General features: G+C 30.3%; 1 protein-coding gene across 2 annotated transcripts in view; it reads left to right on the forward strand.

Annotated features, from left to right (window-relative positions):
- LOC145268350 (serine/threonine-protein phosphatase 4 regulatory subunit 4-like) overlaps positions 1–18,622 on the forward strand; it is a 295,902-nt gene that overhangs the window by 80,195 nt on the left and 197,085 nt on the right. For both annotated transcript variants that reach the window (XM_080123870.1, XM_080123872.1), the window contains exons 6-9: positions 667–774; positions 5,849–5,970; positions 9,393–9,515; positions 17,032–17,141. In XM_080123870.1, coding sequence (XP_079979996.1) covers positions 667–774; positions 5,849–5,970; positions 9,393–9,515; positions 17,032–17,141 — 463 coding nt within the window. The remainder of the gene's footprint in view (positions 1–666; positions 775–5,848; positions 5,971–9,392; positions 9,516–17,031; positions 17,142–18,622) is intronic.

Raw genomic sequence — 18,622 nt, forward strand, 5'->3', positions numbered from 1 at the left:
ATCTGTAGTTGTATCGGAATTGAGAATTTAAAACAGAATCTGTAATTGTATCGGAATTGAGAATTTAAAATAATCAGAATGTGTAATTGTATCGGAATTGAGAATTTAAAACAGAATCTGTAATTGTAACGGAATTGAGAATTTAAAACAGAATCTGTAATTGTATCGGAATTGAGAATTTAAAATAATCAGAATGTGTAATTGTATCGGAATTGAGAATTTAAAACAGAATGTGTAATTGTATCGGAATTGAGAATTTAAAATAATCAGAATGTGTAATTGTATCGGAATTGAGAATTTAAAATAATCAGAATGTGTAATTGTATCGGAATTGAGAATTTGAAACAGAATCTGTAATTGTATCGGAATTGAGAATTTGAAACAGAATCTGTAATTGTATAGGAATTGAGAATTTGAAATAGAATCTATAATTGTATCGGAATTGAGAATTTAAAACAATCTGTAATTGTATCGGAATTGAGAATTTAAAGCAGAATCTATAATTGTATCAGAATTTGTTAAAATTTTGGAATGATTCCATCGCTACTTCAAACAGATAGTAGTAGATATGACTTAACTGAGACACCTATTATGTCTTATTTCTATTTATTTTTGGTTCACATTTAAACAATTTTTGTATGTTTTTTTGTTGTTTTTTTTTTTCAGAATCAAAAAGGAAATTCTACCAGTTGTACAATCGCTGTGCCAAGATGTCGACTATAAAGTTCGAGGGTGCATGTGTAAACAGTTAAACTCTGTGGCCAGAGGATTAGGGTATGAGCAACATCATTTTTATCTTTCTTTTATACATCTATTACACAGAGAGCAGTTTTCTGTGTGTATGTGTGTTTGTGTGTGCAGCTAAAAGGAAAACAAAAAAGAACCTACAAAACAAACAACCATAAAGTTGATATATTCTTTATTGGGACTGCTTTGTATAATTATTATGTAAAATAAAAAAAAAAAATTTGTTCTTTAGCGGTCAACAGGCTTACGTTTCAGCCATTTCCAATGTCCTCTGTTATATAAAGAGAAATGATTTACATTATTATATTGAATGCATTAAAACTAGAAAGAGGAATGAGCGGAGGTGAATCGGGGTGAGAAAAAGGATAATGCGGATAAACAGTGAAGATGGAAAGAGAAAGATAGATTGAAGGAGATAAAGAGATACAATTTTTAATATAAAGATGTTACACACTCTTGTTAACCTCTTCTTTTTTTTTTTTTTTTTTTTTTTTTATAACCCCTAGCAACATCCCAGAACAGATAAAATGGATATCCAGAGCAGTTCAAACCCCTTGGCTTGACATTTACTGGAACAAATACATTGAGGATATTGCCAAGACTGCTGCAAAGAAAGTGGATTTTCTCTACTTTGCCAGAAAATTACTCATACCAGAGAGTATGCTATATCTCTACAAAGCCACGGTTTATCTATGCATGGAGTATTGTTGCCGCATCTTGGCTGGTGCATCTACCACAAGTTTTTCACTGTTAGACAGTCCAAAAAATAGGTCTCGCACTATTGGCTAAGCTTCAACCTCTGTTCCATCGCTGCAATGTTGCATCCCTGTGCCTGCTTTACAAGTACTTTAATGGAATGTTCTTTGATGAAAGCATAGCACTTGTGCCCCCTTGACGTACATATTCCTTACCATCCTGGTGAGCAGCAACATTCCACCTCTTCACCGACAAGGTTCCTGAAAACCTTCGCTTCTAATAGTTTCTTCCTTTGGAATTCCCTCCCATTTCCTCCTTCTCTCTTGTATTGACATGCAAAAATTTAAATGTAATTTGAACAGAAATCTTGCCAAAATTATTCTAAATAGTAGCCTCTTACATCCAAATGGCAATATGCTTTGTTTGGTGTGAAAAAGGGACACAACTCGCCCTTGAATACATGGCCATGCACGACCCGCCCTCCAGTACACAGACAAGCACAACCCGCCCTCGCACCCCACCCTTCAATACACAGCCAGGCATAGCCCGCCCTCAAATACACGGCCAGGCATAGGCAGTTCTCCCATACATGGCCAGGCACAGCTCGCCCTACAATACCCGGCCAGGCACAGCCCACCCTACAATACCTGGCCACGCACAGCCTGCCCTCCAATACATAGCCAGGAATAGGCAGTCCTCCACTACATGGCCAGGCACAACTCGCCCTTCAATACACGGCCAGGCTCAGCCCGCTCTCCAATACATGGTCAGGCTCAGCCCGCCCTCCAATACATGGCCAGGCACAGCCCGCCCTCCAATACATGGCCAGGCACAGCCCGCCCTCCAATACATGGCCAGGCACAGCCCGCCCTCCAATACATGGCCAGGCACAGCCCGCCCTCCAATACATGGCCAGGCACAGCCCGCCCTCCAATACATGGCCAGGCACAGCCCGCCCTCCAATACATGGCCAGGCACAGCCCGCCCTCCAATACATGGCCAGACACAGCCCGCCCTCAAATACACGGCCAGGTACAGGTAGCCTTCCAATACATGGCCAGGCACAACCTGCCTTTTATTACACGGCCAGGCACAGCCCACCCTCCAATACACGGCCAGGTATAGGCAGCCCTCCAATACATGCAGTATTTTTTTAATTCAATTTATAACATTATATAATCAATTCTTAATGCTGCAATATTGTAAGTTATAAATTTATTATATTTTTTACTAGAATATTTTGTCCTTTTCTTTCCAATTTTAAATAGTCCTTTACTTTTCCATGTTTAAGCTTAACCATATTAGTTTTCATGCTCGCATTTTTCTATTGTAATAGATTTATTAGTCAATTTGAAACAAGGGAATACAATGCAGTGTGTAGGGGTTATGAAAGCTCTTCTGCGTTTATTATCTTTTTTGGTTCTCTAGAGATAATGGATTTAATCGATTGTGTTGTCAAGTAGCTTACTTTCAGCGTTCATATTAAAGATTTTATGTAGTCTGTGTTTTTTGTGAAAAATATTTATCCAGAAACCTAAAGAAAAACAATGCCTTCCTCTAGTTTTAGTATTAAGTGAAAATGGAAGTAAAAACCAAATTATATTCCACCTTGTTTCTTGTTTTATTTTCTTGTTGATTATGAGTCTTATTTATTTTATTGAGGGCATCATTATAATATGGTGCTGCCTGTTCAAACACTTCAGCATTCAAAGAGAATCTTGATATTCTTTTGATAACATTAGCTACCATATTTTTAAACTCTGTGGGTGGATGGCATGAACCTTTATTTATGTATATAAGTTTTTCATTGAGTTTACAGAAGGGTTTATATGTATTTTTTTTTTTTTTTTTTTTTTTAGATCTAGTGTTTCATCTACGAAGTCTACTTTATATAAATTTGTCATTATTTTTCTCTTAAAACCTAGCCCCTTGAAAAGCTGAATCTTTCCTGAGTCTGCCTAATATGCATCCATTAGAGTCCCGTGGTAGGCATAATCCATCATTTTTATACAACCTGAAAAAATGGTATGGGAATTTCTTTTTCTTGGTGTCTAGTAAGAAAAGTCTAACTAGATCACAGATAGATGCACTGTCATATACCTCTGTTGCAACATCATTTTCCCCGTTCGTTCTTTTTTCGTTTTCTTTAGTGTCCAAAATATTAAACAGACAATTTTAAAAATGTTATTATTTGAATTTTATTGTTTTTTAAAAAAACGAGATGTGCACGAGATCTTGTAATTTATGTGTATTTTTCCAATTCCAGTTATAAATAAGTAGATGAATGTCAGCTGAAAAGAGCTAAAATGCATGGTCACATTCAATGCTGCTAAGACTAAGTTTGTTTCCTTCAATAATTACAAGAAACCTTCTCTACCACCAATAGCAGTGGCCAAGAACACACTGCCTGAAAGTACTTCTTTCAAACTCCTCGGCCTAACGTTTATAGGGAACATGAACTGGAATATATACATTGAGAGCATTGTCAAGGTTGCTGCAAAAAAGGTGTGCTCTCTCTACCGTGCTAGAAAATTACTTACGCCTGAATACATCCTGTATCTCTATAAGGCCACCATTTGACCATGTATGGAGTACTGTTGTCACATTTGGGCAGGTGCATCTGCTGCTTTTCTCTCACTTCTGGACAGAGTTCAAAAGAGAGTGCCAACCTGATAGGTCCTAAACTGTCATCTAGGCTTCAGCCTCTGTCCCATCGACGAAATGTTGCATTCCTTCTGCCTGTTCTACAAATACTTTAATGGTGAATGCTCTGACGAACTGCAAGCACTTGTAACTCCTCAAACCCAACAAACCCGACAAGCAACTAAGTCCTACCCCTTTACAGTAGAGATCCCTAGGTGTAAGAAAGCCTTTTACTCCAATATTTTCTTCCTCAGAACTGCAAGTCTTTGGAACTCCCTTTGGAATTTTCTCAACTGTACTGATATGCAGAAATTCAATTGTAATGTGAGCAAACATCTTTCTACTAATCTCCCTTCATAATGTCCCTGCAAATTGTCCCTGATAGTAGCCCCCTACTTCAAAATGGCGCTGGCCTTGTTTGGGGTGAAAAGTGAATAAAAAAAATTAAAAAAAATATATGGGTATCTAAAATGGTCCTCTATTATCAAGTTTGCAACCAACAGTACTGATGACTCATCTCATCTAAACTTTCTGTAGATAAAAATGTAAATAATATGCTCTGATTTTCGGAATTTTTTCATTATAATAGAGCACTCTACTGGAATCCTTCTTTACAAAAAATATAACTAGGTATATATATATATATATATATATATATATATATATATATGAGCAAACAGTTAATAAAACATGTTAAAAAACACCTTGAAAAAGAGTTAAAAACATATTTAATCTGGAAAGGAAACACTTGATAAGTGGATAGTCCTTAATCCACAGAGTTTTGAAGAAATACTTTCCTTCTCATCAGAGGGTAAGAATTAGCAAAATGCGGGATCGGATTTTGCATACAAAAGTATTTGATGAAACAAGTAAGTCAAAAATCTTACTTGATAACAAAAAAGTGAAGCAGAGAGAATATGGTGAAGAAAAAGGTGATTACACGTGAATGGATAGTCTGGTGAAATAAATATATATATATATATATATATATATATATATATATATATATATAAATAAATATATATATATATATATATATATATATATATATATATATATATATATATCAGGTACACTGTTTCGGAAATAGATTTTAATTCTGAAAACGAACTCTTATATACTTTTATTCTTGTATGATTTCTACATATACTATTTATTCAAAAGGGATCAACATTAAAGAGGTTATCTCATTTGCATATTACATTAAATAAAATCTGTTTTGATAATTAGTTCTAATTTTTTAATGAAAACTAGTAATAGAATTGTTTGAAGTATTGTTTAGAAATGTTATATAATGTCGATTTATTTAATTTATTTTTACTTTAATTTACATTTAATTTAATTTAGTTTTCATTATTAGTATATACAAGATCAGCTGCATTTAAAAACAGAAGTAATTTATCATTTAACCTATGAATTATTTCCCTTTAAGCTATGAGGTTTTATTTCCCTATTTGAATTTCATAGATGACGATGACTATGTTTTATGTTTTCAAAAATCCAACATGTGGTCAACTTTAATATCTGCCTAAACTCTCCACCTAGCAATGTTTTTTATCTGGCAATGCAGGGGAAGTACAACTGTCAATAATATCAGATGGAAATTGCATCTGATGAGTTGATGGGAGGAAAATTTCTATGAAAACATAAAACCATAGAATTGTCATCTTATTACCGAAATGGCTGTAATGAAGAAATCTAAGGTGAAATAAACAAGTTATATAAGAGAAAAATGTAAGTCTTTGAATATTGTTTTTTTCAGCCTTGAAGCCACAAAAAGTGCTATCCTTCCAGAGCTTGTAGAGCTAACAAATGATGAAGAAAGTTACGTCCGTATGATGGGTCTGGAAACGGTAGTAAATATATTGAGTCTTTTAGATGATGGTAAGTATCGCAAATGAATATTATGGATCAGCGGCGTAAACATTTTTCAATTCATGAATATAATTTTAGCTGGAGTTTTACCTTAATTTGGTGCCTTTTCAATTTCACCTCAATATTTAAAAATTATAATTGTACAAAAACTATACATGCTGGAATCAAAATATTTTGTGGTATCAGAAAAATTGGTTTATTTTTCTGATGCCAAAAAATTATTCTTTTTATTATTGTTTTTTTTTTTTTTTGTTTGTTTGCTTTTGTTTAAAACTTAATTTTCCATTGTTGGTACCAATGATAAATTATAGATATTTATTGATTATAAACGAAAATTAAACTTCATAGATCTCCCAATCCACAAATGTACTCTTACATTTGCGAAAAGCATATGCCCGTATTACATGGGGTTTTACAGCAATCTGAAAAAAAAAGCACACCTTTATAACTAAATTTTAAAACCATTGGAATCGGTAATTGTATCAGAATCGAAAAATATTGAAATCGTCCAATCACCACTAGCATGATTATCTAATTTAATTTAATACCTTCTGTGCAGGCCAATGTCCACTTGTTGTTGGCATTTGTTTGATGTTAGTTTGCGAGATTTTACATTTATAAAAAGACTGGAGTGCCATTTTTACAAACAGCATCCATCCTTTCTGGAATACTTTTTTTTATGTCGAATAAAAATTCAATATCTAACAAAAGCAGACATTTGGGGGTGCTTATTTAAAACTATACTTATTATTAATAATAAAAAAAATGTAGAAATAATAATAATTTTAAAAAATGCAGAAATAATGATAATAAAAATAAAAAAACAATGCAGAAATAATAATAATAATAATAAAAAAAATTTTTAAATGCAGAAATAATAATAATAAAATAAAAAAATGCAGAAATAATAATAAAAAAAAATGCAGAAATAATAATAAAAAAAAATGTAGAAATAATAATAAAAAAAAATGTAGAAATAATAATAATAAAAAAATGTAGAAATAATAATAATAAAAAAATGCAGAAATAATGATAATAAAAATAAAAAAACAATGCAGAAATAATAATAATAATAATAAAAAAAATTTTTAAATGCAGAAATAATAATAATAAAATAAAAAAAATGCAGAAATAATCATTAAAAAAAATGCAGAAATAATAATAAAAAAAATGTAGAAATAATAATAATAAAAAAAATGCAGAAATAAAAATAATTTTTAAAAAATGCAGAAATAATAATAATAATAAAAATAAAATACAGACCAATCTTTATGATGCGTGTACTCATCATGGAATGAAGATGTCATATTCTAAAAATTGTATGAATTGATCAAGCGTTTTTTATTCTTTTTAATAAGAAAATTAAATTTTATGAAAAGTTAGGAAGGAGTTGGCATGTTTTTTTAGAATGTGTTAAAGTTCAACTCAATTTGACTACTGAGATTTATGAACTGTGCTATTTTATTATTATTCGTTAAAAATTGTAAAATTTGATCAAGTAGTTTTTCTTTAATTGAGAAAAACTACTTCATCAATTTATGTGATTTTTTTTTATTACGAGATCTCCATTCCATGACAAGTACATACATAGAGATTTGTCTGTGTTTTTTATATTGAGTGTAATTTTGAATAAGCACCATCTTTTGTTACACCTTCCTTTCTCTCATCAATACTTTCATCTAGATTTGCTTGATTCTGTTTAATGAAAGCCTTTTCTTGACAAAGTCTTTCTTGTCAACAAATGAAACAAAATATTGAAATTAAATCAGCATTTATTACGTGTTGAGTTTTAGTTAGGTTGTTTGATTCAAGAAAAAGTGAGTTTGTAAAGCCAGTTTAATTAAAAGCAATAGAAAGATAAAATGCCAAATTAGTTGCTTTGTACTCTCATTTTCTGTCTATTTCTCTCTGTTCCTCTCTAGCTATAGATTAAAGAAAATTAAAAAAAACAAACAAACAAATGTACACCAAAATATATACAAATTCATCCAGATTTTTATAGAAAAAGAAATGAAATTATATTGGTAAGTGCTTTCAAGCCGTTTTTATTACATTAGTTACGTGAGATTTAAGTTTAAGGTTTGTCATAAGCAGAAATAAAGGGTAGGGGTTTCTCGCCTAAGTATACATTACGGTCCAAGATGATGGACTCGCAATATTTACAATTATAGTTCTTGTAAAATTATCATCTCTTCTATTGTTATTAAATAGTTTCATGCTTATATGAATACATGCAACAGGAGACTGCTTGTGAGTTTCATACTTCCATAGTTAAACCTGCATGGGGTTGGTGCCATTTCCATTTTGCTGTTTCCATAACGAGCAACAAACACAATAGTTATATAATGGACGCTCAGGATGAAGGCTAAAAATAACTCCCAAGATATTTCACATAAAATTTGTATTTTTATTTACATTGAGCCAATAGTTTTTGTTCAAAAAAAAAAAAAAAAAAAAAATATTGGATCAATTTGTGTAATTTTTGATATACTATCATATAAGCAAATAATAAAATAAACTTTTTGTACTATTTTATTTATTCTCTTTTTTACAAGCAGTTTTGCTAATAGTCAGTTAATGTAATTCCTAACTTCTGGCGTGGCTGCTACCGGAAGTGGTGACAGGGCAAATCAGTTCCTTCGCTTTTATTGTTCTCTAGTATTTCTATTGTGAAGCGATTTATTGAATAAAAATATAAAAAAGGGACATTATTGAAAAATGTACAAATACAAATATACAGTAAAAATTAACAAAATTATACAGATACATATACATGATCAGTCTATATTTGCACTTTTAATAACAAAATTAAAAAATAAAAGTTTTTATCTTATTTTGAATTTTATAAGAAATATGCTTATGAAATTACAAAAATAAATCCATTATTTAAATTTATATAATAAATATATGTTTATGAAATTACAAAAATACATTTTTTAATTTTAAAAATAAGTTTATTATTTAAATTTATATAATAAATATATGTTTATGAAAGTGTAAAAATAAAATTCAAAATTTCAAACATCGTTAAAAAAAAAAATGTATCCAATACTTAATATTCCCAAAATAGTTTTAAAAGATTTTAAGTGTTTTCAATAATTCTTTGAAAAATAAAACTAATTTCAGTAATTCTTAATTAGAATAAGACCAAAAAAACTTTTCAATGGTTATTAAATAAAGAGCGATCAGAAAAATGTAATAAAAAAGAAAAATTACATGCTATATATATATAGGTATGAGGAACAAAAAAAGCGAAAGAACTGATATGCCTTGTCACCGTTTCTGGTAGCAGCTACGCCGGAAGTTAGGAAGTACATTAACTGACTATAAGTGCAGTTTCAAATATTGATGTGAATCTGGAGAATCACCCTTTATTTTTCCAATATTGGCATGTTGTTGACGTGCATGGTTTTACACGTTATGTTTTTCAGATACGTGTTCAAATACAATCATTCCACTCGTAATTAGGTTCTATCAACAATGTATCTATTCAGATAATCATTCCTTGCCAATAATTGCTAAACATATTGGCAGTTTATGTCATGGACTTTCAGGTAAGTCAATCTTTGTCTCTCATTGTTGATTAACAAGTACTTAATGGTTTTTTTTTTGGTTTTTTTATTTTCTTATTTCACTATTCAAATAGATAGATCTATCTTGAAAATCTTGGCATGTATGAAAATCACGTTCCAAGTAAACGTTTGTTAATATACTTGTGTGTCAGAGAAAATTAAGTATCCTCACCAAAAATTAGGAAAGATTATTGAGTAGAATTTGAAGTATAATTATAAACCTCTATGGACCATCTCTCCATACTTGCTTAAATTTTGTCTTTGATGGTCAGGCGAATCCATCTATATATATAAAAGCGAAAATGTGTATGTATATATGTATGCTCGCTTTTTGTGTATGTCCGCAAAAGGCTTTTTCCGCTTGGTTCTCGCTCGGCTCGTTCATTCTTAAAACTTTTTTATATCACGTGTAAATCGTAATATCTATGAGTTAACAACGGGGTCGCCTGTCTATTTAATTTGCCCGACTTTTAAAAGCTAAATATTCCACAATTTTGGATCGTCGCGTGTTGATTCGTTTTTTTTTGTATAAAAGCAAAACTAAGCTTAACACATCGTTCCCGGCACGATCGCTGGGAACGTCCAAAAGCAGTCAGCTTTGATCAATGTGGAGTTTCTCCTTATATCAGACAATTGCTATTCAATTTGGGCAATCCCCTTTAAATGGGGAGTTGGTTTCTCCCCAACCATCATCTTGGGGAAGCGAAAACTGCCCCACATTGAAACAAAGTAAGCAAACCCCAAAAAGCTGCCCCGCAGTAAATAAAAAAACTGCCACGTCATCGTAATGCTCCCACGATGACCTCATTAAGTGGCCACCTGTCAATCAAACCTCTTTGACTTGACTCATTTTTTAACCCTTAACTTAACACGCTTATCAATTCCTCTCCCCTCGTGGCCGAGATGGTTAGGTGGCTGGCTTTTCCCTTTCGTTTCCACCTTCGCGTCAAGGCTTCGGGGGTTCAATTCTATCTTCCTACTAAAACTTTTTTTTTTAACACACACACCTCCAAACACCCAGGCAACGTCAGGTACCCCCCCCCACAAGTCTTTTAAAAAAGGGATGACAGGTGAATTTATATATATATATACTTGTTTATTGTTATATAAACATGCTCACATCCCGCTGCTACAAATAGCCACTTGTTTCAATCAAACAACAGATATCATCAGGCAGCGACTTGACTATTCAAAAGTTCAATGAATAATGGATTTTTATTTTAGGTAGGAACTCTTTAGAAGTTGGAGTTAAAAAAACTTAAAACACAGGACTTTAATTAAATAAGAAAGTAAAAAGGGAGAGGCAATTTAAATAAAGTTAAAAAATTACAATGGGGAGAGAGTGATTGAGAAGCGAAAAAAGGAATAGAGAAAGAAATAGAGAAAGAAAATATAGAGAAAACAAAATAGAGAGAAAAAGAAGAGACAAAATATATATATATATATATATATACATACATATATATATATATATATATATATATATACATATACATATATATATATATGATATGGAGAAGAAAAGAAAAAAGAAATAAATGGTTATAATAAAGAGAATAAGAACTAGAAGGAAAAGGAAAGAATAATGAGATCTAGTTAAATAGGGAAAGAGAGAAAGTAAGAATTTGACAGTGTATAGAAAAAGAAAAAGAAAAGGAAAAAAACCTGCGTGTCAACCAATTTATGAACAATTATACAATTCAGTAATGAAACATATTATTACAAATACAAACAGAAGATACAATCCAAGCGTCAGAAATGAACGTGTCAAAAAAGGCAGTGAATGTATTCAGCTAGCATATTTATCCTCTTACATACATCCACGAGTAAAATCAACGCAATTCAAACATACGTCTACCATTAATTAGGCCCTTTATGCTAAATGATATAAGTTTAAAGTTTCGCGTTTTTATTAGATAAATATATGAATAAAAGAAGAAAATAATGATAAAACAATATTAAAATTATTATTAATAACAATAAACATAATAGTGATAATAATAATAATAATAATAATAGTAATAATAATAAAAACAGAATAAAATTAATATTTATTATCTTTTTAATATAACATATTTAGCCATAAGAGGGGATTAAATAAATTAAATAGGTCCAATAATTATAAATAAAAAACTACTAATATTTATGTATATAAAAAAGAATACAATACAAATATATATATATACACACACACACACATATATATACCCAAATATACACACACATACATATATATATACACATATATATATATACATATACATGCACATAAGTAAAGGTGTAACTATACTATTAAGTTGGAAGTTTAAGCTATTTAAGTATAGATATAAAGTCATATTAAATCACAAAATAATACATTCAATACCAGATTACTAATAACACAGATACAAGTACACTTACCTATAAATATATTCAGGCAAAAGAAGTAATTAAATCAACGAAATACTCAAAAATAGCGACGCACAGGTAGATAGTACCCAAATTAAAAATAAGATACAAATGTATATACTCACAGAGAACCAACCGACATACTAATAAGCACATATATACATATATATATATATACATATATATATATATATATATATATATATATATATATATATATATATATATATATATATATACATATAATCTTATGTATACACATACATACAAAAAATACACAAATATATGCACACAATCATATACTAATAAACAACAACGCACACACACATATATACACACACATAAATATGTATAATTTACATAAATTATATATATAGAAATACATAAGAATACAAATAATTTGGCAAGGGTACAGATAGATGCATACACACATAGAAACATACAAATGGATTGAATAAACATGGGAGGGTATACCAAATAATATAGAAATATATAGATCTAAGTACACACGGTCATAAAATAAATACATAGACACATACATATACACATAGACACACAGGTATATAAGATAGGAGAAGTAAAGAATGAAATCAGGAGAGGAGAAAGTATATTAATAGAATATTAATAAATTATAGAAATCAGTGACAATTTTTAATTTATTTAAATTTTATATCTAAACTAAATTACTTAAAAGATGGGTTTTATAATGTTTGCAATTAATTGAATTTTCGTGCTTCTTATTTAATAATTTATCTCTTTCTCTAAAAGTAAGTATAAATAATTTCTCATAAAGACATAGGTAGCAAGGCGAGTTTAAAGATGAACAGGTTTTCGCTTTCTTTAAAATTTTCCAATTTACTATTGGGGAGTAACCTTGCTCTACTAGTTCATTGTAATATTTAGACAAGGAAGTTCTATTTTTGTACTCATTATTTTCAAAAGAGCACTTGTGACCGGTAAATCTTTCTTTAAAATTGTTATTTGTCATTCCTATGTAATATTTTTTTTCATTCGGATTTTCCTTAGTAGAAATAGTTGCTTGGTACACTACAGAAGTAATTTGACAATTTCCTTTAAGAGGGCATTTTGATTTAATTCTACAGTTACAACTTTCGGTAGCAATGGGTGTGCTATTTTTGTTTAATATTTTGTTATTATGTTTTTTAATTATTTTTTCAAGGTTTTCATTACAGCTATAACTAAGTTTTATTGTATTTTTATTGAAAATTTTATGTAGTATATTATTAATAGGGAAGTGCTTTTTAATTAAGTTTAAGAATTTCATTCCTAGATTTGTTTTAAGTTTCAGATTAAAAGGGGGATTGTACCACAGGATTTTTCTCTTACGGTTTCTATTTGTATTTGTGTTTGGGTGTGTTGGTTCTATGAACTCAATTTGGGTGTTTTTGTATCCACTAACCTTAAGGGCTCTGTTATAGAAATATTTATGTTTATTAAATGTTTCAAGATTGGAAGAATTGTCACTGATTCTTTTACTAATGGATTTGGGGATATGCCTAATGATAGATTTTGGGTGATTTGATAGGGGGTGTACATAAATTGGGTTTGAGTTTTCCTTCCTATATGGTTGGTAGATGCCTTTCCTTAAATCAAAGTTCACATCCAAAAAATTTACAGTTTTAACATCTGATATAATATCCACTTTTAATTTAATTCTACGGAATTCATTTAAGATAATCTTTTTGGTTCTTTCACATTTAGGGCCGTTGGATTCCTTGATGATCATCAGTCCATCATCACGATACAAGCCTATATCCATGACATTGATGTCTTTGGTTAAGTTGTATAGTATGAATAGACCTACTAAGTCTGTCATTTCAGCCGAATCCAAAGACCCCATGGAAATGTCAAACAGGTCATTTTGATCTTTTTTCAACCACTGATCATTTCCACTAATTAATGTAGTATTTCTACATGTCCGTATAATTTCAATTTCAGTGTCTTTTATATCAGACAGGAGTTTAGCAAACTCCATCACCTCTTCGAATAGTTCCTTAGATATGGAGGGATAGTAATTCACAATATCGAATTGTAAGAAAGTACAATTCTTTTTATTATGTATATTGGAAAACCATTTAATGGTATCCGCTGTGTTAATCCATAGATTTAGCTTATATGTTGATTTAATTTGATAGTTAACTCTTTCTAGTATATTTTTACTTAATTTACGAATTTCGGGTTTCGTAGGATTAATTAATCTAGTTGTAGGTTTATTGTCAAAATTTATCTTATGGTCTTTAAGCAAAATATATGACTGTTTTTTTTTGTAAAATTCCCACTCTATTACTAATTTTAAGTCTGTCAGTTATTTCTTTACTATCCTTGTCAATTTTTTTGCAAATATCTATATTTGATTTTTTGTAATTTTTTGTAATATTTTCTTTAATAAGCTTGTTATATTCATGTGTAGTTAGTTTGTAGAAATTTTGCGTCTTATCTGCTTTAACGTAAAGGTAATCCGAGGTGTTGATTTTCTTAATGTTAATGTTAATGAATGATTTTCTTAATTTGGGTACTATCTACCTGTGCGTCGCTATTTTTGAGTATTTCGTTGATTTAATTACTTCTTTTGCCTGAATATATTTATAGGTAAGTGTACTTGTATCTGTGTTATTAGTAATCTGGTATTGAATGTATTATTTTGTGATTTAATATGACTTTATATCTATACTTAAATAGCTTAAACTTCCAACTTAATAGTATAGTTACACCTTTACTTATGTGCATGTATATGTATATATATATATATATGTGTATATATATATGTATGTGTGTGTATATTTGGGTATATATATGTGTGTGTGTGTATATATATATATTTGTATTGTATTCTTTTTTTATATACATAAATATTAGTAGTTTTTTATTTATAATTATTGGACCTATTTAATTTATTTAATCCCCTCTTATGGCTAAATATGTTATATTAAAAAGATAATAAATATTAATTTTATTCTGTTTTTATTATTATTACTATTATTATTATTATTATTATTATTATAATTATTATTATTATTATTATTATTATTATCACTATTATGTTAATTGTTATTAATAATAATTTTAATATTGTTTTATCATTATTTTCTTCTTTTATTCATATATTTATCTAATAAAAACGCGAAAACTTTAAACTTATATCATTTAGCATAAAGGGCCTAATTAATGGTAGACGTATGTTTGAATTGCGTTGATTTTACTCGTGGATGTATGTAAGAGGATAAATATGCTAGCCGAATACATTCACTGCCTTTTTTGACACGTTCATTTCTGACGCTTGGATTGTATCTTCTGTTTGTATTTGTAATAATATGTTTCATTACTGAATTGTATAATTGTTCATAAATTGGTTGACACGCAGGTTTTTTTCCTTTTCTTTTTCTTTTTCTATACACTGTCAAATTCTTACTTTCTCTCTTTCCCTATTTAACTAGATCTCATTATTCTTTCCTTTTCCTTCTAGTTCTTATTCTCTTTATTATAACCATTTATTTCTTTTTTCTTTTCTTCTCCATATCATATATATATATGTATATGTATATATATATATATATATATATATATATATGTATGTATATATATATATATATATATATTTTGTCTCTTCTTTTTCTCTCTATTTTGTTTTCTCTATATTTTCTTTCTCTATTTCTGTCTCCCTTTTTACTTTCTTATTTAATTAAAGTCCTGTGTTTTAAGTTTTTTTAACTCCAACTTCTAAAGAGTTCCTACCTAAAATAAAAATCCATTATTCATTGAACTTTTGAATAGTCAAGTCGCTGCCTGATGATATCTGTTGTTTGATTGAAACAAGTGGCTATTTGTAGCAGCGGGATGTGAGCATGTTTATATAACAATAAACAAGTATTATCAGCTCTTTTTATTGAGCACTATCTAACAACCTCGTTGAATTCATTAGTCCATTACTTTTGAATATAAAAAACCCCCCGAGTATATATATATATATATATATATATATATATATATAGTAATTTATAAAATATATATGGCGATTAAGCTACACTGAATATTCTGCGACTAAGCCTGAAGAGTCCTAGAGTGGATGAAACGCGGAATATTCAGTGTAGCTTAATCGCCATATATATTTTATAAATTACTAACTAGCTCTACCTATGTATTGAGCACTTTTGAAGTAAATACTTAAAGTTTACGCATAAATCTATACTTTCGTATATTAATTTTATGTGAGTAAATTAAGTAGTTATATATATATATATATATATATATATATATATATATATATATATATATATAAGAATCCTGAGGTGAATGAATCAAGTGGTATAGAGTCTTACAAAGTATTTTTTAGGAGGTAATATTATATAAGATGATCCCAGTTTTGTATGTGCTAAATAGCAAAATTATTTTGAATTAGATCTAATATTTGCTAATGACTTTTCCTCTGAGGAGATGAGCCTTCATCGAAAATCCGTGTGTTAAGGAAAAAAAAATCTGAACAGTATTCTTTATTCAAACAATAAATTTCTGTTCTGAAAAATTGTTTTGCCAATGAAATTTAAACAAAAAAAAAAAATTAATAATATATATATATATAAGCCTGATGAATACAATAATCGATAGAGAATTATCACTATAATAACAAATACATAATTTGCATGAATTAAGATATCATATTTCAATGTATGTTACGACCAGGCAACAAGATACAACTGGAGATGGTTGGAGAATTCATTGACCGAAACGTGAAAAAAATACTCAAGATGAGAAAAGTAGTCTGACTAATCCAAATAATATGAATGATATTTTTAATTTAATATTTATTTACCAGTGCAATGTGTTGAATGCTGACGGTATGGATAGTGTCATATTTTTTTAATTTTCGAGGTAAACCTCATTTTCAGAAAGAAATAACCGCTCAGTTGGAGTGTTTTATTATGTGAAAGTCATAAAATTATGAGAAGTCTGTTGCAATAGTCTTGTAGAAACTAGTATTTAAGCAAGTTCTTATTGAAGTGGGAACTGATATTTTGTGTTTATATTTTGCGATATAATGTGTCTAATTTTTTGAATGTTGTTTTATTTTATTTTTTATATTTTAAATTTTCAGTAAATTTAAATGAAAAACAAAAGGAATGGTTTTTGGATTGCTACAGAGAATTATGTCAAATTGGTTTGACAGATGTAAATATAGAGGACTCCATCTCTTCAGAATATATGGTAAGGATTTTATGTTTTTATCTTTGAAATGGAGCCTTGCTTCTTGTAAATGTTAAGTAATCAACTTAGTTTGTAAATGAAGACAATAAAAAAAAACAAATCATATTTTTTTTTTTTTTTTTTATACTCATGTTCACATTTACATATCGTATCGCCATTTAGACGTAAGGGGCTACTATTTGGGGCCATGTCTAGGAAAGATTGACAAGATATTTGTTTGTGTTACATTTAAACTTCTGCATATCAGTACAGCCAGGGAAGCAGGCAACAGGAAGGGAATTCCAAAGTTTAGCTGTTCAAGGGAAGAAACTATTAGAATAGAAAGCTTTCTGGCATTTACGGACAACAACAGTGAAGAAGTGAGATCTTATTGCAAAGCGGGTTTGTCGGAGATATGTTACTCGAGGGGATACAAGTGCAACGAGTTCATCAGAACACATTTCATTAAAATAGTTGTAAAGCAGCCACAGTGATGCAACATTGTGGCGATGCGACAGGGGCTGGAGCTTAGTTGATAAAGTGGGACTGATTAGATTGACAACTCTTTGTTTGGACTTTATCTAAGAGGGAGAGACTAGTGACAGATGCACCAGCCCAGATGTGGCAACAATACTCCATGCATGGGCTAATGGTGGCCTTGTAGAGGTACAGTATACCCTCAGGTGTGAGTAGTCTTCTAGCTCAATAGAGGGAACTCACCTTCTTTGCAGCAGCCTTTGCAATGTCCTCTATGTATTTGTTCCAGTTCATATTGCCCGCAAATGTTAGGCAGAGGAGTTTGAAGGTAGGTTGCTATTTATCATGGATATAGGGTGTTGGAAAGGCGTCATGTAATTGTTAAAGGAGAGCAGCTTAGTTTTATTAGCATTAAATGTTACCATCCATTTGCGGCCCCATTCCACTAGTCTGAAGGTCATTTCATTGTCTTAGATTTATGTACATCTGTTCTTCCTCATTGCATGTTATAAAGCATTGTATCATCAGCAAATATACCCATCTCGGACACAATATTATCAGGGAGGTCGTTTATGAATATCAGGAATATTAATGGTCCAAGGATTGATCCCTGAGGCACTCCCGCCTTAATGTTATGCTGCTTGGATGTATGATCTGTCAATGACAACCTGTATCTCTCTTTCTCCCTGCCTTCTATCTCTCTTTCTTGTCTCCCCCTATTTCTTTTCCCCTCTATCTCATTTCCCTCTCTGTCCCCTGTCTCTTTTACTCCTTCTGTTATTTTTACCCCTTCTCTCTCTTTTACCCTCTCCATCTATTTTACCCCCCCCCCAATCTCTTTCACCACCCTCCAGCTTTTTCCTCATTCTATCTCTCTTTCCCCCCACTCTCTCTCTCTCTGTCCCTTTCTCTCTCCCTTCCTCTCTTTCCCTCCTTCTCTTCTCTCTCTCTTTCTCTTTCCATCCCTCTTTTTCTTTCTTTTCTCTCTCTCTCTCTTTCCCTCCCCCCTTTCTCTCTTTCCCACT

The sequence above is a fragment of the Euprymna scolopes genome, chromosome 43 (assembly GCF_053919585.1).
Source record: "Euprymna scolopes isolate OS-2025 chromosome 43, ASM5391958v1, whole genome shotgun sequence".
In the NCBI taxonomy this organism is placed as follows: Eukaryota; Metazoa; Mollusca; class Cephalopoda; order Sepiida; family Sepiolidae; genus Euprymna; species Euprymna scolopes.